Source organism: Rhodnius prolixus, unplaced genomic scaffold (genome assembly GCF_049639745.1).
Source record: "Rhodnius prolixus isolate KJV_2025 unplaced genomic scaffold, Rpr scaffold_8, whole genome shotgun sequence".
NCBI classification, from domain to species: Eukaryota; Metazoa; Arthropoda; class Insecta; order Hemiptera; family Reduviidae; genus Rhodnius; species Rhodnius prolixus.
In genome coordinates this window covers 35029664-35057117 of record NW_027411593.1, presented here as the reverse complement: position 1 = coordinate 35057117, position 27454 = coordinate 35029664, and the positions used below count along the sequence as shown (strand labels likewise).

The following is a 27454-nucleotide window of genomic DNA, read 5'->3' as shown; positions in this document are numbered from 1 at the left end:
AGGTCTTTTTTGTTTTGTTTTTAACCTGAGTGGCGCCGTATAATCTGATGAGAAAACCCTCACTCCACTTGTCCTTCTTTCAATTACTTTAATTTAAATAACAAAAGTTCCTTAACTAGTTATCATCCCACAAATAGATATGAAGGTGTGGATGGTTCCTTTCCTGGTAAAATAAAACTATTTATACCAATGACCAGAAGTGAAGTCCTAAAGTATCTTTTATTAAAGTAAACTTTTAATATTACTTATTTTAGACTAGTAAGAAAATAAATAAAAAGTAAACAATTGTTTAATGTAATTTAGGGAGGAACCGGGACAAACAGATAGTTTTCTAAATGATAGTATACACTTAGTGAACATTAAGGTCAAAGGGCATTTATATAAAGAAGAAAATTGACGATGGATAGTTCATCTAGTTCCCGTTCGAAGCTGAGAGGTTAAAGTAATTTAAAATAAAGAAAATAACGTTTCAACATCTGTGCTTATTCGCGACAGGAGCCTTTTCAGAACTCTTCAAAGCTTTCAGACAATACTGATCATTACATGACAGCATCTTGTTGAGCATCTTCAATAAAATCTACGAACAACATTAATTGTTCTCTTGGATCTATGATTTCCATCGGAAATCCTATTTTCTGGATACTGTATAAACCAGAATCACAGTTTATGGTCACAATTAAAGTTAATTAGAATCGAAAAGTCAATTTACTTTTATTTGAAAATTTCTCACACGCTCTCTGCACCAACAGAGATGTGATTATCTATATGCTCCTATAATCAATAACAATCTATGAATGAACCAGGAGAAGGTGCAAAAAAGAAAGAACAAATTTTAAAAAATAATCCACTCTCCCAATCTTAACTACCATCCTGGTTTCTGTTTTCTAATTTATTTTTTTCTGATCTTCCTCTAATTGTAACAATCGTTTAATTATCACGCCAAAAATCTCGAGAAGTATCTAATTGGATTTTGCCGTTAATAATTTTTTCTTTTAAATTGAGATAATTATCTACATATCCGGAAAGCGGTGTTTAATTTAGTATTAAACAAAAAAGTAAAATAAAGATAATAATTAAAGTTAAAAGTGTACATTATCTTAAATACTTATCAGAACTGGAAGTAATTTTGTTGAAATTGTTTCTAGATTTAATGTAAAGTTATAAATTCGCCCTACATTTTATATTTCATTACAGTGTTATTTAACTGTATATATACCTTAATAATTTGTTTAATTTGCTATTAAAATGCGACCTCTTTATTATGTCCAAGCTTAAAGACTGCCTACATTTCCTGTTAGTGGTAGCCTTTCACGAAGACAGGCGCAGAGTGTTGTGATGGCTCAGAACACACGATCCGACTTACCTGAGATGGTTTGTGATTTGAGATCTCTGTCACTTGGAGCATCTTTTGGCCACAATATCTGGGGAATGGAATCACCCTGATTCTAATCAAAATTTTATGTATAGGCACCTATAAGAAGTTCTAACTTAGAACAAAAATTGCCACTTAGCTTCAGTTGAGATTTTTCCTTTAAAAGAAATCATTTCCTCTGTCCGTAGCCTACTGCCATCAAGTCGCCTTACCTAGTCTCGCTGCCTCCTTGACGTGTACTAAGTTCAGCCACCTTGTCCCAGTTCTGCACACTCTGATCCATACTTCAGGCCTGATTCTTTACAGGATAAAAGTTCTGTTTTTATAATTAATTTTCATTATAATTTATAGCGCTCTGGATTCCGAAGCGGAGATCCCAAGTCTTGCTGTTGGTTTTTACAGTTACAAGTTGATGGACAGTGTGTCTGTCCATCGAAAGAGCACTGATCGGAGGCCAGTAGCCCGAAAAAAAAGGTTCGGAAAACCAATGATCTCAGATGTTAACGCGCCTTAAATTAAAAAAAAAAAAGAAAAACGTACTGAGGTTAGCGACCGACAGATTTTGTAATGCAGGATATATGTATGTGTAATTGTGACAGCATTACAACTATGAACAATGGTTTAATTGTATTACCATATGATCTACTATTAGACATCATTTCATAAAGAAGGATCACCATTTGCAGATGCATATGAAATATGCATCTCCTCATCACTTTCTCTTTACTGCAATCGTTAATTTCAATATAGTAAATTTTGTACCTTCTTTCAAGAAATAAAATCTGCCTGCAAAATGTACTTTTCATATCGTTGATTAAAAAGAACTGTTTTTTAAAAAATATCTCATTTTCATTTTTAGGGGACCTAGACAGAAAAAAGACGTAGAGTCGATTTTTTTTTTTAGTCTGATACAAATTTATTCATAAATTTAGTCACTTCTCAGTGTTAGAACTATCTCTTAAACAATAACTGACATGCTTTGTAAATCAACAACTTAAACATTTCCAAATTCCTTTTAAATACTTCAAAAAATTTCAGTAACACTTTTTCAAAAAAAATCCGATATATAAGCACAAACTAATATGAACACAATTAAGAGGAAGCTGGCTGACCTGGCAGAATAGGAAAAGTACAGTTAAAGATAAATCAACGCATTCACATCATTCGATGGCAATCATTTGGAAAGCACGTAGAAACATCATCTCTCAGCGCAGAATACTTGTGCTGGAGGAGACAAAAAGAAAAAAAAATCTCTGAATTACTGCCCATCATCAGTATGATAATGATAAATGCCCTAAATCTGTAGTATAATTCATTAAATCTTTAAGGTGCTTCCGAGTAAATTCTCGACGATCACTATAATTAGGTGACCAAATAAACATTTGTATTATTTACTTCATTATTTTTATTTTAATACAACGAGGAAACATTGTAATCCCAAAAGGCGCAAGATCTGAAATAAAATTTCAGAGCGATTGGGGAAATTTGTCAGATAAATACAATGTACTATTGGAAGTAGAAAATAAATTTTGCTTTGCACATAACTTTAACTTTATTTATTAAAGATTTTATCTAATTAATTATTAACGATTATTTATCTAATGTAATTGGTCCAATTGAAACGATTTAAGTAAATGATGTTTAAAAAAATGTAGATATCACTTCGATGCCGGTAGCAGAATCACCCAAGTTTTCATATCACATTTGCTATCTATTTTAAGTGAGTTTCTTACAAATACAGATAAAATAAAAATGGCTTCTGTAGCAATCATTAAATTATGATAAAATAAAATAAAAACTCAGTAATACTTCATGATTATTGGTGTGAGTCACCAATAGAATTATAATAGAATCATAATTTTCAAATAATTTAAGAACAATCATGGTAACCAAAGAAAAATGCAATTTATCCAACTTCCTCTTTGCTATCAATCACAATATGTGAATCAGAGAAATTATTGTAGTGAATATCTTAGGCGCCACATTCACAGCGTCTTAAGTTTAATTGTGGATCCCTTATGTGTTTTGTAAATGTCATAGGATCAGGGTGTTTAATCACTAAATGTGTAAGTTTTTGTGTGAATAAAAGAAAGATGAGCTCGAGTTCTCCTGTTAGTATGGCAAATATAAATATCTAAGAAAAATAGCCTTTATAGATGGTTATGGATGAGATTCTCGAAAAGGCGTCTAGATCCCTGAAAAAGGAGTCAGATATTAAGAGCATATTGCTCTAGAATCAAGTGTAGCTTTGAAGTATGCAGCGATGAATCGTTGCAAATGTAACCTAAACAAAAACTTCATTTACCAACATTGTATCACAAATGTCAAATCATTCCATTATACATGATGAATTCCTACTACCGCAAGGTGTTCTTATTTATTCCCTAGTCTCTCAATTATATTATTGTCCTGTGTTTGAGTCAGTTTTGAGTGTACAACAAGCTCTCAGAGTGTGATGAAGCTGGAAAAAGCCAAAGGCTAGCTTTTCGAAACACAGGCTTAAGAATTTAATCCCACGGGAGTACAGAATTACACGAGTCTGAGGTAAACATTATAAAAATAGATATTACAAACTAATAAAAGTAAACAAATTTTTTGTTTGAAAAATATTTTGGATAGACTCAGTTTTGGAGTTTAATAGAGAGCTAAGGAAGGGTCTATGAAATAAGTCCATTTTTTACAATAATTAATTAAGTATAAATTAGACTATTGAATCTTTTTAAAATAATGCTAATTGTACTCCTATTTAACCACTCAATAAGTTCGCGTTTAAACAATATGAGATGTAATGGTGCATAGTGAGGCATAGTCTAGTTTGCAGTCTTATATCGCCAAACAAGAACTGTTGCTTAGCTACTATTAGTTGACTAGTAACCCCATTTCTTATTTGCGCCCTTGTAATATACTTAAAACATTTATTGTTACAGTGCTTTTATCTAAACTGCAATATTGTTTATTTAATATTTTAGCAAAGTGCAGTATTTCGTTGTGTATTGCGCTTATTTAGAAACGCTATTTTAATCTTGATTAGGAAGCAAAAGCTATTCAGATAACTAGGTAAGTATTCTTAATTTTCATTTTTATTTAACTAACCAGATGTGTATCATGGTGACAAAATTAAGAATTATTACTGGTTGTTTTCAGCGGACCAATCCTATCAAAAAAAAAACAAATCTTTCTGCTCAGTATTATTTAAACACTGCTTTAATATTTTATTTCAAAATTTTTGTTGCATTTATTTAAATTTATAAGGAAATTTCAAATAATATTTTATGCTATGGTAAATAAAATGAAAACTGTAATCAATAATTTCACTCTGTATACTTTATGAATGCAAGTTCAATGCTCCAAATTGTATTTAATTAGGGCAGACTTATTTTCTAAATATAATCGCTAATTGTTCCTCATACTTAGACATCACTTGAACATGGACGCAACCGTGCGTTAACAAATACACAATAGCACCATCTCTCCAGTAACATATATATAACTTTGGATCATATAATATGAATTTTATTACAGTTATTTACAATTTTCTGCGTATTCTTTAATTATAATCATCTACAAAGTAAAGTTATCAAAATGACCCTAATGAATTTATACAATAATAATTGATTTTTATGAGTTCCTTTCCAAGATCATTATTTATATTTAGTGCGAAATAACCTTTTATGTCACTTTAACGCTTAAATGTTTGTTCTTTTCTCTCTCTTAATTTGCATTTATTAATATCTTAATTAAATTAAAAGCCTTGTAAAATCTTGAACTTGTTTTTATCTTGGTCTACTTTTCATATTGTGGGTAATCGGCTGTTTCTTCAGGCCTTCGTTCGTTGACAGAGTAAATTTGGTGACCATGAAATTCCAGAAATAGGATTTATATTCCTGAGAAGCTTGAACTATTTATTATCAGCTTGTTACACCACGAACTGCTCATTAGATTAAACTGCAATATTTAGGACTACATCTGAGCACAACTTCAATACCGTTCGCTTAATTACAGACTGGGTTATGAAGAGAGAGCCTCTTTGGTAAACCATCCGTTTTCTTGCTACAATTATCAAAATTGTACTAAGTGAAAGACGTGGGAGTGCTGCTTCTGAATGTGCGAATGTAACCTATTTAGGGTATCTGCTTTCCTGTCTTGAAGCGGAGAAGTCCTCTCTTGTTAGTTATGTACATTCTGTTTCAGAGTTCGATTAATAATTTAGGTTCAATGGATAGCTTCGCAATTTGTAGATAGTTTTCATAAAAGTCTGTTGATTGCAGTCATAAATTAATTTTAAAATAATCATAAAAATGGTGAAAAATATCTCTATTAAATTTTCGCCTAATATATTTTATTTAAATGATATTTTGTTCCCAAATTTACTTCAAGTGATAGCCACACTGGTTTCATATTGTATTTTGTAAAGGCGTACTAGAATTTAATTGCATTCGAAAAGATATGAAATGAAACAGAAAGCAATATTTGTCCCTCTTACATTTTTTAAACTCGTAAGCTTTCTTAGTTAACTGATGACATCAACCAACAATTGCAAAGATATTTACGGTTTGTCTTCATTTTATGAACTAAGGCCTACTTTTAACCTTGTTTTATAACATTTAAAGTAGATAATTGTGCTTTTATATAGATAATTGCGTTTAAAAATTAGGTAATTACTACAGATATAAAATTTTTAGTTTAAAACTACTATTTTTTTATTTCTTTTTTATTGAAGGAAAAATTTTGTGCCAACTATTATCTAATAAACCGCTGATACTATGACCGATAATAAATGTGCAATATTTGAAAAAGAACAATAAAAGTAGACCACAAATAACAGATAATAGATATAATGAAAGAGATGTGATAAACAATTTCTTTAGAAAATGAAGAGTTGTGACCTGTCAGTCGTTTTCTTTCTCACAAATATAAGAAAAAACAAATTTAAGAAAGAAAATTATGAATGATTGACTTTATTGAACGACCCCTTTAAGAATAATAATAATAATAATAATATAATACACCTCCTATAATACAGCTCCTCTTAAGGGAATCTTAAGGGCAAAGTACCACTATAATGTATCTCTATCACTTACTATACACTTGCTATTGAAAGGGTTAAGAAGAATCTTTCAATATGTCAGTTGTTAATAGGTACCAGACCGGGCAAGTCACCGGTCGATTTTTGTCATCATCACAAGTGAAGTTGAAGTTAGTCCACGTGGACGTAAAGAAATACACGTGATCTTATAATCTAAGCAGGGGGAAAGAATATTAGATTCTGTTTGAATGGATAAATACACGTGTCTAATATGAATCCGTGTGCCACCTCGGCAAAGACACGTTTGAAAGAGAACTATAGAAATTTTGTCTTCAAGTAAAGATTCTACTTTAAAGATTACTTAAAAATTCTACTTTAAAGTAGAAGAAATTCTACTTTTTACATTATTTATATTTTTCCATTATTTCAGTTCTAATTTTACTTTTAAAAATACTTGTAAATATTAATTTGTATGTTTTAGTTTTACCCTTCGAAAATGGAACTATTGTCTTTATGGAAAAATGGAATTTTTGATTTGAGTTTTTACTGCAATGTATAATCAAAACTCCAATATAAAAGAATATCAATTCACCATGAGTGTGATTGTATAGAACGTCGTTTTTCTGTAATTTTTTTGAGCAGCTCTAAAGTTTTTCAATTGAACTTAGGCGAAACTCATGTTCACTTTGGTTTCAAACTTTTTCCTGTGAAAATTGATTTCAGTGTGGTGTTGACTGAGCTGTGAGATAACGCTTCCATCAAAAGTATTCTATTTAGTAATGAAGTATATAAGCTGAATCAATTAGCTTTTTGTATAAATTCTAGAATATAAGAGAATTTAAGTAATAATTAAGTAAAAGAAAATTATGCGAGTATTCATTTAGATTTTTTTTTATTTCATTTATTATAGTTTTTTAAGCGGTAAAGATTTCTTGTAGCTAAATATTTATTGAATTTTATGAAAATAGTGAAACAAAATTTACTTTTTTTATAAACGTAAACAAAAAGAAAATAAATAAAAAACTAACAAACAAGGCTATTCACCACTCTAAGAAGAACACATTAAGGGCGTGTAATCAAGGTGTGTATGAATGAATGTAACATTGTACTAAAGAATTATTAGAATCTACAGACAATGCTGTAATTATAGTGTTTAATAGTAAAAAAAAAAAGGCGTTCTGCTACCTTGAGTCACCGTGTATACTATAGTTTTCATCTTCCAATTGAATAGTATATTAAGATATAAATAATGGAAAACTCATCCACTATTTTTAGAGAATTAAGAGCAAATTAGGGGGCGAAGTACACCCAAAATTGTTAGCTTTATTTTTTTTTTTTTTGCGATAAATTGATTCGTCCATCAAGGTAGAGAAATTATTGCTAATTTCAGTCCTACTTTTTATTTGTCCTTAGTTACAAGTTAGTTAATTCGAACTAAGAGCAATACCACCATGGCCGCCAAGAGCTGTGAAACATATTTGTCAGAATAGATTACACTTGAATTTAACATAATTTAAGATGACATATGAAATAGGTTAGTAATTATTTTTGACAAATATGGCATCTACAGCATTAGATCATAGATGGAAAAGTTGACAAAAACAAATACAAAATTGAATTGAAATTGATAAAAAATGTTTGAACAAACTGTTAAGTCTCCTCTCGACTCTGTAATCTGACTTTCTCTCTTCTTCATCTTGTAGACGTTTTCCAAAGGAAGAATACCTGAGTCCTTTTAAAAATAAAATTACGCTCCTTAATTATTATTTTTAACATGGGTGAAACGGGCATACATCCATGAATTGAAGGTGCGGGCTTTAACTTCACCGAGTATTCTCATCAAAAATCAATTCACTTGGGAAATGCTTCTACGACCTTTCATTTTTAAGACATTCTTTTAACAAGAAGTCACAGACAAAGGACGATGTCACATCACCCAGATATAAAATTACGAATAAGAAATCAAATAGAACTGTGAAATCAAATGGTTTTAATCCAAACAAATTTCGTTCGGATTATTATAATTGATTAAGATTAGTATTTAATTGACCTACATCTAATTATTCGCTCTAGTTTAATTAAACATGTGCGCGCCCCTCTCTGAATAAATATCTCATCTTGTGCGTTCAATTAACTTTAGACCAAGAAACTTGGTTAACGTTTTTTAAATTAATGATTCATTGCTGTTCTATTTCATGAAAGTTGTCTTTTTTTAACTAGACACAAGGAAATTTTAATCAATCCACCATGCTTCGAGCTGTTTGTAATACTATAGCATTGAAAGTAAGGTCACAATAATATATTTCAGGAAAATTTCCCAATCGCACATATAATTATTGATACAGGAGAATAAATTTTCCATTTTCTTTAATTGTAGTGTACAATATTGTTGGAGAAATTCTGTTTCTTTAACTTTACCTATTTAACGATTCTTTTATCTCTGCTTTACTTACTGCTTGTTTAGACCACTTTCCTTAGTTACAAGTAGACAGGAAAGTCACTCTTCTTCGCATTAAACTAAACTTTACTTTACCCATCACGATGACGGTTTATTTGATCTCCCATTCCACTATTTACTTTCCAGATTTATTGCTGTATGTTTAACATTAATATTCGAACATACAATCCCTTATATTATACAATTGTCTCCCACTTTGACAATCAATATGGGTGCAAGGTACTAAGTGCAACCATTTTCTATCACTAAAAACTCCCTTAGAATTCAACAATCTTCTATTCTTCTGTTCCTTAGAATTCAATGACAATTTCTGGCGTTAATTTCAAAATGTATCTTTTTTTTGGACTGATACAGTGAAGTAAATAAAAATTAAACATAATACGAGATAACAATAATAACAATAACATAACAGAAGATATAAATAAATCTTTGCTTTTATAGAGAGATTGACAAAAAGTTATGCAATTGGTAAAATGAATATTGACTTTGATATTCATAAATTTGATAAGTTTCATCTGTAAGATCAAGTTAGATAAATTTTTTCTTCATAAATGAGTCATATTTCGTCGTTCTGAATGTTGTCTGAATATTTCTATACACGTTCATTGTTCTTTAATTCTGACAATTACCAATTTCCTTTTCAGAGATTGAGTCACCCAGTTTGGGTTTGAGAATTATTATCATATTCTTTCATACTTGAAATCCGTATTTCCTGTAAAACAAATAAAATAGGATCATTAGTTTGTAAGCGTCAAAATTCTTCCTAAAAGATTGTCTCGTGTTCTAGTTTGGTACGTCAAAATTGGCCACACAATCATTTTATCTTGAGTCCTTTACCCGCCAACACTCAGTGGCTATCCAGACTTTTACACAACATCTGTAGATTTTATTATAATTTGTATTTCGTCCTCTACTCTTAGTACCGGAATTTCAATCTATATAGAACTACAAATGAAAGTCTCAGGTAAAAAATAACAATATCGCACAAATAGACAAAAAAAAATCAGATCATAAAAACAGATCATAAAAGTAGTCTGATGCATTGTGCTGTTGTCTTCAAAAAAATAATTATTGATTGTCCTAAATGTGCTTTTAAAGAGCATCCGTACACTTCATTCTGCTCTGCTCTTAGCTATCGTTCGTAACCAGATCAGTTGACAATCAATACAACTTTCGAGAATACTAAATCAGTATTTTTATCAACTTGAAACTGCGTTAAATCAGTACTTTTAATGTAAGGCTGTAATTATTTTCAAATTGTACACATTGAGAAATCTAAAATTGTATCAATAAAAAAAATAAACAATAATCTCGTCAGAAATTTAAGCCTGAACTCCATGCTTCAGGATAGTAGAATAAATCTGAAACAAGAAGGGTCTAGCTCTGGAATTGCTCTCGTTATTAAAAAATAATAAATAATTATTCTACTCTAATAAATGCAAATTGACACAAACTTATATAAGGCAAAGAAATAGATAAAGTCACGTGTAGCTAGTTATTATCTTAATTTCAATAAAATCTAAACACGAGACTTGTACTGGTAAAATATAAACAAACCAATGAGTGCGTGCCGCTAAAGGAATCTGTTTGCTTTTCGAAGAGTGGTCTGATTCAGCTAGCTTTCTTAAAAGGCAACAAACATACCCACCCATTTCTTCAAACAATAGTACTTAAATAGAACTGCAATTTATGCAATCTTTATTTTATATAACCTTAGGTCACGCTTGATATGCCTCAAACAAAGAGCCTTTAAACATAAAAATGAGTTAAATTGTGATAAAATAATATAATCTGTTTACAATATTGGATTTTTGATAGATGTTTATTGGTCACTTGAATAAAAAAAAATGAGGGATTTAAGCTAAAGTAATTGACAAAATAAAACTAAATTTATTAAATAGCCACAAACAATTTTAATTGCAAAGCTACATGTATATAGATGATCAATTCAAATGTACAAATAAATGTAGTTAGAGCATTTAAGTACCATAAAATAAAATGACTGGAAAATTTTAATACTTTGTTAAAATAAATATAATACAATTTCTTGCAGATTTTAAACTACATCCATCATGGAGGTAATGGAAGAAGGAAATCTTTTAGACAGAGTGAGTATCTTACTTCAAAGGGATGGTGATTACTACGAGCAACACCAGAGTGTACTACAAGAAGCAATATGCAGTGGTATTGCTGGTAATTTTTATTTTAATATATATTTATTAGAACTTAGAAATGATAATTTATTTTGAAAACGTGGTTGGGTCATGGTGCTTGATAATATTATTGAATTTATCCCTCGTAGAACGCATTTTTTATTGTTTTCGACCAGTTTCAGGTTTTCATCCATCAGAGATGGATTTTTGGTGTAGAAAATTCGACTTCCAATTTGTTTTTGCCCAATACTACTTTGGCGGACTGGTCTCGATTAATATATAGTATTATTTACAATTTTCCTAGCAACCACTCAAATACAACTTTCATTAAATAAGTTTTTATTTCGGCAATGTAGTGTTTACATAATGGATCAATCCCAGATGGTATTTAAAATCCGGTCAGAAACAGAAAAAAAAATCGTACAACGATTGACAAATCATCTACCATAATTCGTGTTCACAAAAACATTAAGTTCTAACAAAAATGATTTTTTTTTTTTTTAGTTCTATTATTAAGAAATAGATCAGCTGAATACTATTATAGATAGATCCTTAGATCCTTTACATTTCTTTGTAATAGGAGGTGCTCTTGACTTTCCACATCACGCATCTTTCGCAGCAGTAAAACTGGTAACTTGGTGGGAACAACAATATATTAGCATTTTTGGCGCTCCTTCTGGACTGATACACGGTATTATTTACATATGCCCATGAAAATGCCCTAATATAACTTTCATTATAATAGTTGGAAATAATATTAACCCAACCACATGACCAGGAATGGACAGCAGCAACGGTGAAATAGGAAACGCTGGTAGTCCAACAGAATTTGTGACAACAGTTTGTACATGCTGCTCCCAGTTGATGGTACACCTTCACAATCTCAGTCAGGAAGCACTAGACCATGCTGACCTACAAGTACTAACATCCACATTAGGAGCAGCGGCCTTGGTAGCTAACGCACTCTGGATATATAATCATCACAAGGAGCGACTACCTCCTGGGTCCGTATAAGAAGGCTTCGCATTAAATTATAATAATAAAAAACTCTCTCTAGTTCTTAATTTAAGAAGAATATAAAACAATTTCTATATACTAAGTAAAAAATATAATTACAACATTGTTATTTATGGAACTAGAATCAAAAACATTTTAGATTACATTTAAAAAAAAAAATGGCTTTCTAATGTTTCGTATCTACAAATGCCTAATTGTTAATAGCTCATGTTGAATACATTATAAGGGCACTAAATTTGATTATTGAAAACGTAGCTCTTCTATTCTTTTTTCGATCCACTTTTTCTGTAGAAAGTTGTTTTTACCTCAGGTAAACCAAATACCCATAGATTGCGCCTCTGTCCGCCAATTGGTTGCCGCCTGGTCATCTGCTATTTTTTTCTGGAATTTTATATGGCACTAAGCATAATAAGCTAATTAGTGAAGTAGTTCCAAAATTTCTCATCAAATATGATGAAAAACCTGGAATCAACGCTCCTGAAAGTTCATTTAGGTTTCCAAATATAACCATAAAAAAACAATCTTAGAATCAATTTATATTATTATCACATTTCAGAAACTCCATAAAAACATACCAGCAAATAAAAAATATGATAGAAACAATACCTCAGAAATTTGTAGTCTTTGTTCTTATTTCAAAAATTGTCATTAATATTTTCAGAATGTCTTTCAATAATTCCTTAAAGGAATATCAAAGTATGCGTGAAGCATTAGCTGAAAGAGTATTAGATCTACATTGTCGTCTTACTTCTCTTTATGTACTTCAAGATGCTGACTGTCTCGATTGGGAAAACAAACATCCGTTCTTTGAGTCAGAACGAGGTTCATTTGTTGTGCAAATGTGGTGGCTTTACATGGAAGGTAAGCTTATTTTTTTATTTTTTTTAGAGCTTAAGGAATTAGTTTAACTTATAAATCGAACTGGCTTGAATAAAGAAGGCCTCAGGTCTTTTAAGGTTAAGTTATAAGTTAATTAGAATTTAATTTAGGAAGATAGCCACTTAATTAAACCTTCAATCGACATATGCTACCTCTAAGACGAATTTGACTGAGCCCTGAATCCTCATGTTGAACATTAAAGCAGGTTTAATTCCATCAAACCACAAATATTCCTCACAAGTTTATTTTAGGTTTAATACTAGTAACTTGTCCACATGGCGTAGCTCTAATATCAAACACCATTTATAAGAATAGGGAATTCTTATGAAATAATTAAGGCAAAGCATGAAATATACATTTATATTGAACAGTCAAAATTGCAATGATAATGATTGGCCAAATCTAATAAAAACTATTTGTACTTGAATTAACTGATTCCCTGTTTAAGTCTTACAGTTAATTTTTTTATTTAAATACATTTTAAAAACATTCTCTTCGTTTCGACGTACATTGCCACTTCAATAAAGTTTCTGGAAGTAAAATATTTTTATTATTTTATTTACTGCATTGAGCACAAAGAAATTCAAATTGTTTTGTAGAAACGTTAGGTTTCTATATACTACTTAATATTTCTCAATCACACTAACAGTTTAAACTTTAACTTTCTTGAACAAGACATTGTATGTAGTAACGTTGAGAATTTGTTAAAATATAAAGAAATAAAAATAATCTATCTCATGACGAGACTCTAAGCGTTTAAATAAATCGAACATTTTATATCCTCCCCTCCTTTTTTTAAAAAAATAATAATTTTTGCTATCTGATAGAGAGAGAAATCTTTGATGCCCAAGAGAAGTTCATTTATTTTTATTTATCTCGGCCACTCATTGCAGGAAGGCTGTCCTTGTTGCTTAATTTTTTTTTTAAATAAATCGGATGATTCCTAGTAAACATATTTTTTTAATAGGTACAAGGCAAGATCTTTGGACCACCTTACCACCAAAGACAGCTCAAAGAGTTTTTGCAGGAATGTTAAATGAATCACTCACCATTTTTACTGCAAGATATAGCCAGGTAAATTCCAGTATTTAATTTTAAAAAAGATTACCATAACAAAAAAAAACAATTAAAACATAAAACTTACAGGCGGTTACGAGCATTGCAAGATTACCACTTATAGCAAATGACATTTGCAACATTTTAAGATGCATAGCACATCTTCTGCCTGGTAATTATACATAGACTGTTATTATATAAAGCCATTTCTTCTTTAATGAGAAAACATTCAAAAAATCTGTAAATTTAAAGCGGTCACTATAAGAAGTATTATAGTAACTATCTATACTTTTCTCTAGCAAAATTAATAGTCCATTCTTTGTCCATTTGAACTAAAAATGATTTATTTCTATTTAATTCACTGAAAATATTTTTAGCCCTCTGCAGTTGTGCTAAGGAACTTACTGGTGAGAAGACTATATCCCAAGTTGTAGCACATATTCATCATAAGTGCCACCTTTTACTAACATGTCTTCTGTTCAGAGGAGCTCCGCTTTCTACTCTTCATAAAGTTAGTAAGAATAATATAACAAATTCCATGAGTGCAATATGGAACGATCTTTACCAAATTATTACTCAAAATACAGTCTTCTTCGGTTATTCTGATTAAGAATAGTTCAATATTGTTCAAAATTCTTTCAAATATATTAATGAAGACAACTTTGTTTAGTAGATATTCTTCAGAGGTTTGGATAAAGTGGAATGCTTCAAACCTGTGCCTCAAGGCGACTTCTCTCCTTGGTTTGCATTTGTAACAGATGACATCGATTATGGAACTAAGTCAGTTTTTGATCTCACCCCAAGTTCCGCAATTTTACTTGAACTGAACATACTGAAACTCCAACCGAATCACTCTTGGTGCCTTTTGCTCAAGGTAAAGCATAAAAATAACTTCTTACTTTACAAATAATAAATTAAAACAATTTCTTCTCGGTTACTCTTCAAATGGTATTCTTGTATTTAATACTCTATTGCAGGAATGGTTTAAAAAGTGACTTACTAAACTTATTGCCTTTTATATTTGAAGTTAATTTCCAGAGTAATGTTGCAATTATATTAATTCAAGAAGAATTCAAATGAGAATGAGATGCTCTTCTTCTTATTATTAACAATATTTAATTTTTGAAAATTCTGGAACATCAGAAGACTTTCTCATTCTACAATTCTCAAGGCCCAATACAAGATGCAATGCCTATGCTCCAATCAGGTCAAGCACAAAAATAACAAAGTCTCCTAGTAATTTGTTCCGTCGTTTTCCCTTTTTAGTTCCAATGGACAGATCAATGTAATAACTATTGTGTAGGGTTTCTTGTGCTATAAAGAAACTTACTCATTAAACGAAATACGTTACAAACTACAATAATCTTGACAGTAATCTTTCTCGGGTTAAAAAAAAACAAACCGTAAGTCTATATATTTTTTTATTTGCAGTTGCTGATGATGAGAGACTGTTGGGTAGCTTTTAGACTAATGAAATATGTATTTGATAATCCATGTTATGTTGGCAAAGATAATGATGAAAGTAAATGTACAGGTAATGCATCAAAACGGTAATTCTACACCAATTTAAGTCAGTTATAAATAGCCCAAAACAAGAATATTCATTATAATTTCTTTTTTTTCAGCTTTCATGTGTAATGGAGACTGTTATCTACCAACTAGTAGCGTTGAACAGGCAATAGTTAATGTAGTAATATCAGTCGGCAGTGAAAAAGATGTAAAAGGAACATTGATTCATATTTTAGAAAGAAGAGGAATTGCTTGGGCTGACTGTTTAGGCAAAATGCAGGTACTTTCCATATCCTAATATATACATCTCCTTAACAAAAACTTACCGTTTAAAATGTTAAGTATAAGGGTTGATTAAACGCCAAAATGCACACAAATCAGCAAGTATCCATCATTTCAATCATTCTTCATTGATATTATTTAAGTAATTTTACTACATTAACTTTTCCTTCACATTTTTTGAATTTATTAGATGTTTCACAGACCCTTATGCTGGCCATTTTAATCTACAAAATATATGTTCAAGTAGAACACCATTTAACTTAGATTAACTGTAATATCTAATGTTTTTTTCTACTTTAACATACATGTATAGATACTACATTAACTTTTACATTATTTTTGTACCTTACATTAACAATGTAATTTTACTGCATTAACTTTTTATAATTTTTTTTTGAATTTATTAGATGTCGCAGACCCTTATGCTGGCTAGTTCAGATTCAAAATGTGAAGGAAAAGTTAATGCAATAAAATTACTTAAATTTTTATAACTAATTATGTTGATATTACTCACCTTTTATTATTATATCAAAAAACTTAAAATGAATGAAATGGCCAGCATAAGGGTCTGCGACATCTAATAAATTCAAAAAAAAATTATAAAAAGTTAATGCAGTAAAATTACATTGTTAATTTAAGGTACAAAAATAATGTAAAAGTTAATGTAGTGTCTATACATGCATGTTAAAGTAGAAAAAAACATTAGATATTACAGTCAATCTAAGTTAAATGGTGTTCTACTTGAACATATATTTTGTAGATTAAAATGGCCAGCATAAGGGTCTGTGAAACATCTAATAAATTCAAAAAATGTGAAGGAAAAGTTAATGTAGTAAAATTACTTAAATAATATCAATGAAGTATGAATGAAATGGTGGATACTTGCTGATTTGTGTGCATTTTGGCGTTTAATCAACCCTTATACTTAACATTTTAAACTGTAAGTTTTTGTTAAGGAGATTTGTGTACCTTTTGGATAGATTTTTCTTTTTGTCTATTATTTGGGTGGGGCAAACTCCCCTCCTTATAAGGCATAGCGTCGAGACTTTTAAGTCTGAACAAAATTTCGATTCGAATGACACTTCATTCATGAAAATCGGTTCACGTCTCGATAATTTGAAACGATTGCTATACTTCCTCTTAACAAGTGTAAGAGCAGAACGTCGTTTTAATGTTACGTAGGGAAGCCATAACCCTATGATCCTACCAAATTTTATCAAAATCGGGCCAATTTTGGAGGGGGCCTTACATAAAGGGGGCTAACTCCTCTCCCATTCGATGTACAGCGTCGAGACCCCCAAAAGGCACATCTACATAAAATTCCGAATCGAATGACACCTCATTCATGAAAATCGGTTCACGCGTTTAGGCGCTACGCAGTTTACAAAAAAGGTAACAACAACAACAACAACAACAAGAAGAACAACAACCATTTTTGAAAATGCCGTTTTTGCTCATTTTCAGCAACTTTTTTCTCGAAATCTATTATATCTGGGTTGTTGCAAAAAAGTTACAGTTCTAAAGGAGGATTTGCCCTTCATTTTAGAGAAAATTTGGGAATTTTATCTTTTATAGAAAAAGAGAAAAAAAATTTCAAAGTTGGGTGTTTTTCAACGTTACGCTTTTTCGTGCAGTTTTTGACGATCAACCCTTATACAACTGTCCTACCGGACAGTTTTAATTAAATGTTTTTGATAAAAAGTGAAAGTAGTGTTTGCGTCTGCTCAGAAAAGTAATCTTAACAAAAATGATTCTGTTTATTCCAGACATGTCCCAGATTTCATAATTTTACAAATAAAATGTATTCTTAACAGCTCTACAGTTAAATTTTATGGTAATGAGAAAAAAAAAATCTTTCAATTTATTTAGGTATGGAATCAAAAGAGACCTGGCTGGCTCAGTGCATTAGTTATTCCCATAATGGATTTCATGGATCCTGTTATTAAAATAATAAATCAAGCAATTAAAGTAAGTAATTTGTGTTAAAACTACACAGAATAAAACTAAATGGGGTATGCCCCATTTAAAATAATGTTTTGTACTTCTGAAATATTGTTAATTTGCATTGAAGGATGATGCTACTCCTGCTCAACTTACCGAGCTATCAATAGCGTTACTATGCCAATGTTGTGATTGCCTACCTGCTGGTACTTATCAGGCTGCCCGACTTCTGCAGGATATTCTACCAGCAACCTGTCAGCCGATAGCTGGTTCTGTGCTGATACAACTTATGGTTAGTGCTTTATATGCTAGGACTATAGAAACCCCATTGGCTGAAGCTTTATGTAATTTAGACGAAGATATTTTAGCACCAACGTTGGACAGAATAAGGTAATTATATGAGTTCAAGGAAATTAATTATGATAGCTTAACATAGGTTAAACATTTAAAAATTCTTCTTGATAAGTTTAGGTACTTTGCAGAAAAATTGATGAAGTACCCAGACCCTCATATAACTTAGAATCATCTCAGCAAATTTGTGAATTACAAGTTAGCCAGCTGCTGCTCACAAGATCAGGAAGAATGTCTTTAAAGGTGATTCTCAGAAACATTTTTTTGGTTTTATATGCTTTTCAGCATTCACTTATATTTTTTATTTATATAATGTTTGAACTTCTTTTAAACATTCTAAAAAGTTAATTACTCAACTAAGTCTGCGTCGCCCTCAACAATGATATAAATTTGTAAACTTTTTTTTAAATAATATAATTTCCTGTTATCTTTCAGGTGTTGTACGAGTTTATACTGAAAGACTATTGGATTCTAAAGACATTGGAACAACCAATACCGCATGTAAATTCAGCAACATTGTTGTTCACTATGTTCCACATTGGAGAGCACCCTTTTGATGAAGTAGGTCAATCCGTGCATTAGCAAATATTTCCATAGATAATTAATCTTGTGAGCACAACAGAAACGTTCTTAATACATGTGGTTTATTTAGTTTATTGAAGTGTTTTTTTTCTGTTTGGTGAAATATTGTGGAAGTGAATACAATAATAATATAATTATTTTTTCCCTTCAATTAAAAGCAGAGAAATTAATATTAAAAGTTTTACCCAAAAATACTTTCATAAAATTTCCGTTTTATATCCAACAGAGATTACATATTTTTAGAAATAGTTACTTCGCTTTCCTTACAGGTTCTGCAGGGTACATGGAAGCCTGATTGGGATGAGCTATTGAACATACCTTTAGGTGTTGATCCAAGAATGGCATGGGAACAAATATCTTCCCGATTGCCACGTCCAGACCGTGACGATATGTCCAGACATGATATCACGGTTGTTGATACTCTAACCAATATTTTTGAATCTGTTGATTTGGATTCAGCTACAGAAGAATCATAATACTTCTCAAAAACAAACTGGGAATAGTTTCCTAGAAGAGGTCTATTCCATATTTATTTAAATGTAGTTTATATTTTTAAATACAGAATTTACTGTTGTAACTGGTTTAGTTTTTCTCTTTATTTTCACCTTAATATTACAAATTACTATTTGCTAACACATCAACATTTTAATATCAAATGAGCTGTATGTTTCATAAGCTGGAAATCTATGGTTTTCTGTTTTTCTTCAAATAAAAGTTATAAAGTTTACAAAAAAAAGTGTGATAAATAATATTGAAAACATATATTCTTAAAATAAAAATAAAAACTTTGATTTTTGATAATTAAAAAAATTAATTAATAATTAAACGATACTGGCGACAGATCAGTGATAAACAAAATCTAATACGTTTTCTTCAGAGTTCATAGGGCATATAGAAATAATCATTTTATAATCTAGTTCTAACTAAAATGTTGTGGAAAGAAGACTACTTTAATAGCCCAATCTTGAATACTGAAGGATGTTCTAATCTGGTAGATTGTGTGTTACTGTCGATCAAGAAGTATAAAAATGCTGTAGCCCAGGTAAACATTTATTTTTAGAATAGAATAGAATCACTTCGTTCTTATGTTTAAGATTTGATTATAAAAGCTTTCCTTGATATCCTCTATTTTATAATCTTATCTTACCTATAAACCTTCACATTCACTATTCTTTAATGATTTTATAATAAGCTCTCCAGATACGTATATAACCCAACATAAATAATTTTAACAAGATAAATTCACTTTTTCGTGGCAACATACTTCCAAAGTGGAACTTTTCTCGTTCGTACAACCTCTTCTTCAACTTGCGAATTCGAAAATACAATTTTCATTATTTTTTTGGATTTGCTCTATTTTCAAAAAATAAAAAGTAGGTTGAATAAACATATACTATGTAATCTGTTTACTGTTTTAAAGAAATATATTGATCAAATAGATTAAATATAGACATATTTTCCCATCATTTCAATTTTTTTGTTTTATGCCTCTGGAGTGAATTTAAATTGCCTATATTTATTCAACATTGTCTCATTAATAAGAAAGACCTGACTCATTATGCCATGTAAATATTTAGCTGTTAATTTCTAAATTTTTTATCCCCTGGCGCTGATCTAGTGTTTCTATCTTTTTTACTTTGAATTTATTAGTTAATTTCACCAATACAATTAACAATACATTTCATTGTTAATTAAAGAACATAAAAATTCAATCTTTAGTTGACTGCTCTTTTCTTTGTCATATTCACTTGGCCACATTTGTAAGCGGTCATTTACTTTGAATTTATTAGTTAATTTCACCAATACATTTCATTGTTAATTAAAGAACATAAAAATTCAATCTTTAGCTGGACATCATTACTATTTTCATAAGATCTAAAATTAGAAAAAAGATGATCATTTTGATAAAGATTAGGGAATAGGAAGAGTAAAAAAAAATATCAAATTATCTGCCTTTACATTTCTGCTGCGTTAGGTAGTTTCTATATTAGAGTTATAATTAATTTGAAACTAATTTTTGTCCCTTCCAAAATCCCAAATTGACATACAATTTTTTTTAAATCTCTGATCCTTTTACAAAAATTGGGTAGAAAAAAGTATTTCTGTTAAATTAGTAATATGTAGTAAGATCCACAAATGAAAATGTAGTTCAGAACCAGTGATAGTAAGTAAATATTAACCAGGCTATTTATTCCTTTATTACACATGAAATAAAAATCTTCCTCTTATAGGCATGGTAACAGCAAATTCTGGAGTAAATGGGGATTGTAGCAAGTGTCATGAGAATTTCTCCTTATATTTATCCTAGAGATTACCGACAGAATATCATTAACAGATAGGCCTCTATATTAAAGTCTTTCTTCTTTAATATTCACCATTCATCACTCTTCCCGATGAAGTGATGTACTTTCTTATGAAATCCCCGATACAATGGAGACTATGGCTTCTAGGTAGATCAAGAGAGTGTAGAATAAAGGGATGATCAAGTAAATAAAACTTTAGATTTAATTTATTTTGCGTGAAATATGAACTACTGTAAAGAATACATGCTTACAGATCGATGCCGTATGCAACCAAAATATAACTTTCGATGAGATTAGAACCAAAACTCAGCAAGCTGCAGCATTCCTTTTTAATAAAGGTATCAAGCATGGTGATGTAGTCTCAATATGTTCTGCAAATAATATAGATTATTGTTGGCAGATATTAGCTGTATTAAATACTGGAGCTTCATGTGCACTAATATCTTCCTCCTCAACTCCGAGTAAGTAGTCGATGGAATGTTCACTTTCAATAACAACGCGAACTTGGAATGTTTCGTTCAAATGTTTACTTTTCATTTTGGCAACTCTTTTAAAACTTCAGCTGTTCTCTTACGTAATGATGTAGAAAATAGGCGTTTGTGGCATCCTTCTCTTCATTTATCCAAATGGGAGTGAATCAGTAGTCGATAAAACATCAATCTAGCGTTATTATCTCTATTAATTGATTTTTTAAATTAACTAATTTATTAATTTCCAGGAGAATTAAAACACAGCATCAATATTACCAAGCCTAAGGCAATAATTGGCAAGCATTTCAGTGATGAGCAGCTGAAAGTACTGGAAGAAGCAGAATTTGTAAAATATATATGGTTGGAAAATGTACCATTAGCTTTTACTAAATGTGAATCGTCATCTTGCCTTCTTCAAGAATTGGAGGAACATGAAACTTTGTCGCAATGGACCGGCTTATGTCCAGCTGAAGGCAATGACACAGCTTTTATCTTGTCATCCAGTGGAACTACCGGTTTGCCCAAAGGTGTTTTACTTTCCCACAATAATCTTATAACAATGCTTTCCCATAGGTAAGTACAATCATTAGTAAACATTTTTATAATTTTGAATGCACCTTTGTAAAATATAAAAGTAATCCTTTTAAAATCGTTCAATAAATATGAAAAGCTCGAAATTTAGAAAATCAGTATAATTTTTCTAACAGATAAGTAAAATTGTTTTTCTACGTTATGAATATATTTCACGATTCAAATGAAATGAATTTGTATTGTTCCTTTAGAAAATAAATTACTTAATCCCATAAACTCGTTTATCAATCAAAGCAATCTCTTAAAAATAGTTAATAGTCATTGTATTTCTGTGGTTTCAGTGGCATATTTATGAGACATAATGGTACAGCAATAGGTTTAATGCCATTCTGTCATGCTTATGGGCTCGGATTAATGTTAATGGCCTTATATGAAGGCACCAAGATGGTAGTTTTACCAAAATTTTCCTTGAAAACGTTCATCAACGTAATTGAATCGTTCAAGGTATGATATACATTCTAATATTTTTGGGGGATCATTTTTTACCAATATTATAATATAATTGTATAATATGAACAACCTGTGAAAGTTAAGGCAATAAGTAATTGAATTTTTTGGGAGTAATGTTATACATTAGAGTAATCTATTAAACGAGATCTGCTAAGATTATTCGGCAAGAAGTGTAGGCGTTAATAAAGGCAGTTACATTTTCCAGAATGTTCATTTTGAGGATCGTACAGTCTGTTGTTTGAGGTCGAGTCTGCAAACAACTTTTCCCTCAATTTCAGAAACGTCTGTGTGCTTTTATATATTGTAAGTATATGGTTTACATCTGTAACATATTTGATCTTTTTTTTAGGTGTCGCATTTACATATTGTACCATCGCTGTTAACCAATCTAGCTAAAAACCATGAGGTAAATTCTAAAACATTGTCCACCATTCAAGAAGTTTTTACAGGAGCTGGTGCAATTTTAACCAAACATCAGAGAGCATTTATCAGTAAACTGTCAGCAACAGCAAAAATATATCATTCTTATGGAATGACAGAATCCACATTTGTAGTATTATTTGCTGAATGTAGATTTGATAAACCAGGTTCTGCAGGAAAATTACTACCAGGTGTTACAGCAAAGGTAGGCATATTTTCATTTTTTTGATCCTTAAAAAAATTTTTTAATCCAAGAAATAAAAATGAATCTATGATTTTTCGGGATGAGTCATAACCCCTAATGATATTTTTTGATTTGAATTTTTTTCTACCAACAATCATTTGAATTTTTTCCCTATATCTTTTTTGATTTTGATCTATAATGCCTCATATGATCGCTTTCGTCAAGCCGATTTCCATCTAATTCATATGTTACTTCTGTTATCCGACTTCTTCTGGGTCAACCTCTTCTTCTTTCTTTAGCCTCATCACCCCATCTCATGTTCTCTTGGGTCAATCTTCCAAACATATTAAAATTTATCCTCAAAATGGTCTTAAAATAAACATTAAATCGTTAAGTAACAATCTAGCTGTAGTGGTTGATAAAGTTTTCTTTCAGCTTTCACAAAACAACCAAATCTAACAGCAAAAGGTTTGTTTCCGCGATGTATTAGATTAAACAGCCTCCCCTCCCCTAAATTTCTTTATAATTGCACTTTTCGCGTACTCATTTATTAAGAGTTATAAATGGAAAGTAATGCACATTTTTTCAGCCACGCTTTACGTTCATAAATACTCTCGTTAAGTGATTATTTATTAAATTGTTAAGGTAATCTCAGAAGATGGTGAAGAACTAAAAGAACAATTAGGCGAATTGTGTTTAAAAGGAAACTTAATAATGAAAGGATATTTGAACAATCCAGAAGCCACATCCGAAGCTATTGACCAATATCGTTGGCTCCACACGGGGGATCTTGCTTATTTTGATAGTGATGGTTATTTTTACATTGTAGACAGAATAAAAGAAATGATCAAGTACCAAGGACATCAGGTAATTTGGTTGCAAAATATAAACAGTAGTAAAACAAGTAGTTTAAACTTATTATAGTAATTTAAATTTTTATTTTTCTAGATATCTCCTACCGAACTAGAATTGGTACTTTTAACCCATCCTGCTGTGTCGGAAGTTGCTGTAGTAGGAGTGCCTCATGAAGAATATGGAGAAGTACCTAAGGCTTTTGTAGTTAGCAATAATTGTGAATCTGTTACAGCAGAAGAACTTTCTCAACTCGTCAAAAGTAACATTATTCATATTATCGAATACTAGATTCTCACATCTCTTGTCAACATAACCTTATTACATCGTTTTCTCTGTTGAAAAATCAGTAAACATTGTATGAGTCTTATAATAATAAAGAATAAGGCGAAAAAATGCATCAATAAATATTAAATATCACTAAATATTAAAGTAATCATAGACGCCTTACTTTCCTTACTTAATCAAAGAAAGTAAAAATGAAATTTAATCTATTTTAATCACATTTAAAAGACATTAATAGTAATTATTATCACTTATACAAGGCAAAAGAAGTAAAAAAAAAAATTCACCCCCACCTGTAGATGTTTTACTGGGTTATACCCAAGCAACCCAGCAACTGTCTCAGTTGAGATCTTTCAAGTCGATGCCTGTTTTCTGTAGAACTCGTTGAGGAATTTCAAACAAACAAACCTTGGATCCTCAGTCTTTCGCGGTTTCGCTCCTTGAATTGGTCTTAGCAGAAGGAAATACATTTTCCTTAGAACCTTTTTTTCCTGGCCTATTCTCTTTGCTTGACCCTCGTCTCTAATTTCACAGCGGATGTAATCAATATCTATGTCAGTGATTCTCAACCACTGTGCCGCGGCACTTTTGTGTGCCGCGAAAGTTTTGAAGTGTGCCGCCACCAAATTTTAGAAATGCATACAATAAAAATTATATATTAATAATTATATGTAGAAGACGTTGTGAAAGTAGCATTATCATTTATACGACCAAAACTATAAACTGTAATTAACAAAAAAAACATCAAGCTCAAATTTCTCATTAAAAGTATTCTTATTATTAACTTGTAATCAATCCTTAATAAACATATATTGTTGTTTTTGTATTACTGAAACTGAACATAAACTATTTTACACAGTGTATTATGGGATAAGTAAAATACTTTTAAACTTATCTTATTGCTGGTGTACCGCCAAATTTTTGAAATTGTTAAAAGTGTGCCGCGACAAAAAAAAGGTTGAGAATCACTGATCTATGTAGTACACGGTCCTTTTTAAATGCAATGAGGTTGGCATTGTGGTTTATCAATCCTCAACATTGGCGAACACGCCTTTTAGACATTGGTATCCTTTTACGCCAGCAATTCTCATGTGCTAAACGTTGTGATGTCACTTTTAACAAGAATCATGTTATTTGAACATTTACCAAGTTCGTGCTGGGATTTCGTTCTTTCTTCCGCATTTACGACCGAGAGGAGGCCTAACATCTTCCGTTGAATGCTAACTTGATGAAGTTTAACCATTCTAAGCAGGCCAAATTTTTTAATTTTAGATTAGCAGCTAAGTGGGCAGTATTCCATGCCCGTTAAATGACGTTAATTCTACTTTCATCTAACCTTTATATTTGTTACAAAAGATGTAGAACACAAAATTGAGATTCTGATAGGTAACACTTAGTACATAATCACTTTTTAAAATAACACAGGTTTCTAGTGTTTTTCTAAAGGATTTAACTTAAATTTAATTTTTTTATTCAATATTAATTTGTTGAAACTATGTTCACTATGCAGAATACAGAATCACTTTTTTTTTTATAATTTTCAGATGAACTGTCACACTACAAACAATTGAGAGGAGGAGTTAGTTTTGTCACAACATTACCGACTTCACCCACTGGCAAAATTCTGAGAAAACATTTACTACATTAACGTTATCATAGTGACTATTTTGTTAAAAATATTAGTTTTTTATTGTTATAATTTTTTTAAATTTATTATATAAATAAAAGTTTGAGTAAACTGTTTACTTTTGTAAATTATCACAAATTGATTTGTTAACCAACGCATATTGCATAATTTTAACCGTACTTTAATTTTATTAATTATTAAATAATTATTTAGATTTAATTATTATTTTATAATTATTTAGTGAGGGAAGATGCTTAAAGTATATCCAGGCTAATGCATTAGTTCACTTTATGTATTATAAAAGAGGATATTTCCTTTAATACTATCTGTAACGAGAACGAGGCGAAAACTGTACCACTATGGAACACAAAACTGAAAAAATAAAAATTATTTAAGTGCAGTCTACTCGTAGTGGAGCTGAACAGATTTACTTTTTCTATTTTTCTGTAATCTTCTAGTCAGTAGTCAAAGGACTTCATTTGAACTTGAAGGTATCACTTTAGTTAAGGACTTTTTCTCTGGGTTGTTGGTGAGTTTCTTGAATTTAATTACTTCAGAAAATTGAATTATTTAAACTGTGATTGAGAAAGTAGTGTTTTGTAAGATTTTTCATTTCTATTTTATTTATTTATTTCAAATGGAACAGATATAGTTAAAATCAAATAATTCAACTATTGTATAGGTAAAATTTTGTACAATTATTACTTTAGTTTGTTTTCTTTAAAATTGAATTGGAGAGTGATTGAGAATTCACTTGTTTCGGATTAACCCTGAGGACGAGAGTCGGTTCTCGAAACCAGAACTATTTCCCCCTAAACCATTATTCTGGCTATTCCACAAGAATAAAGAAGTTGTGTTTTGTTATTCGTCTTTACTTTGTAAAATTTGAAGGCAATAAAATATAGTATAAAGATCTACTAAAACTGCCTTATTAACAAAACATTAAATGTCTGTTGTTTACAAATTAAAACAATAATTTAAGTCAATGGAAAAACAAAATCGTAGATAAATTAAATTCATTTCCTCCACGAGTTTATAGGTCAAGCAAATTCTATCAGATTCTTTTTTAACCGAAATGACATTAGACGGTAACAATTTTAACAGCCCATTTAGTCTATTATCTAAATTTTATAATTAACAATTGGGAGCAGATCAAATTAAACCTTCACCTCCTAGTTGTTCTTGAAGAAAGATGTTATTTTATCTCAAAATAAAATTCGTTCAGTCATTGCTTCCATTTCAGTTTCCACTGAATTTAATTAACTCCTATTGAGTTATGTTAATTACGCACGCAATGACCTTCTGATGAAAATTATTTCAAAAAATAGAAACGCAACGTTCAAATAATTAATTAATTCAATTGCATTTCTACAATTTAAAAATATCTAGTGCTAATCGTTCCTACAATTGGTTCCTTTACGTTTTTTAATAAGCATTAACATTGACCTTAACTAAAATCCATTATCCACCAGGTGTTCAAGTACACCCTGCTCTGCTCCATTAAAGAAAACAAAAATTAATATTAATCAGGAGTGCCATTTTGATAGAAAAGTTGGGATATTTCCAGCATCTACAATGTCTAGGTTATGATTTATCTAATACTTACTATTAAAAATTTAAATTTTTTTGATTTTAATGAAATAAGT

General features: G+C 30.5%; 2 protein-coding genes across 3 annotated transcripts; both read left to right on the top strand.

Annotated features, from left to right (window-relative positions):
- The first annotated feature begins 4217 nt into the window (after positions 1–4217).
- On the top strand, positions 4218–19203 carry LOC141451325 (uncharacterized). 2 transcript variants are annotated; one of them, XM_074122605.1, is made up of 16 exons: positions 4218–4429; positions 10910–11049; positions 11590–11700; positions 11788–12013; positions 12688–12887; positions 13873–13979; positions 14052–14133; positions 14339–14472; positions 14635–14835; positions 15393–15495; positions 15587–15750; positions 17622–17720; positions 17824–18083; positions 18176–18287; positions 18480–18605; positions 18896–19203. In XM_074122605.1, the coding sequence occupies exons 2-16, from the start codon at positions 10929–10931 to the stop codon at positions 19100–19102; spliced, it is 2253 nt and encodes a 750-aa protein (XP_073978706.1). In that variant the 5' UTR covers positions 4218–4429; positions 10910–10928; the 3' UTR covers positions 19103–19203. The 2 variants fall into 2 exon arrangements, 1 of the variants encoding a protein (XP_073978706.1); XR_012456684.1 differs by lacking the exon at positions 18896–19203 and having other exon boundaries at positions 18165–18287; positions 18480–18604.
- Positions 19204–19507: 304 nt separating this feature from the next.
- On the top strand, positions 19508–25924 carry LOC141451329 (uncharacterized). The gene is made up of 8 exons (XM_074122617.1): positions 19508–19668; positions 21183–21390; positions 21648–21972; positions 22272–22434; positions 22790–23065; positions 23690–23911; positions 23993–24158; positions 25726–25924. The coding sequence occupies exons 1-8, from the start codon at positions 19555–19557 to the stop codon at positions 25827–25829; spliced, it is 1578 nt and encodes a 525-aa protein (XP_073978718.1). The 5' UTR covers positions 19508–19554; the 3' UTR covers positions 25830–25924.
- Positions 25925–27454: the final 1530 nt, after the last annotated feature.

Bases quoted from the DNA above. Each gene is read 5' to 3' on its own strand.
- LOC141451325 (XM_074122605.1), top strand. From the start codon at position 10,929: ATGGAGGTAATGGAAGAAGGAAATCTTTTAGACAGAGTGAGTATCTTA. The intron at 11,050-11,589 runs GTAATTTTTATT...TCTTTGTAATAG, and splicing joins AATATGCAGTGGTATTGCTG to GAGGTGCTCTTGACTTTCCA. The intron at 11,701-11,787 runs GTATTATTTACA...CCACATGACCAG, and splicing joins TCCTTCTGGACTGATACACG to GAATGGACAGCAGCAACGGT.
- LOC141451329 (XM_074122617.1), top strand. From the start codon at position 19,555: ATGTTGTGGAAAGAAGACTACTTTAATAGCCCAATCTTGAATACTGAA. The intron at 21,391-21,647 runs GTAAGTAGTCGA...ATTAATTTCCAG, and splicing joins ATCTTCCTCCTCAACTCCGA to GAGAATTAAAACACAGCATC. The intron at 24,159-25,725 runs GTAACATTATTC...TATAATTTTCAG, and splicing joins ACTTTCTCAACTCGTCAAAA to ATGAACTGTCACACTACAAA.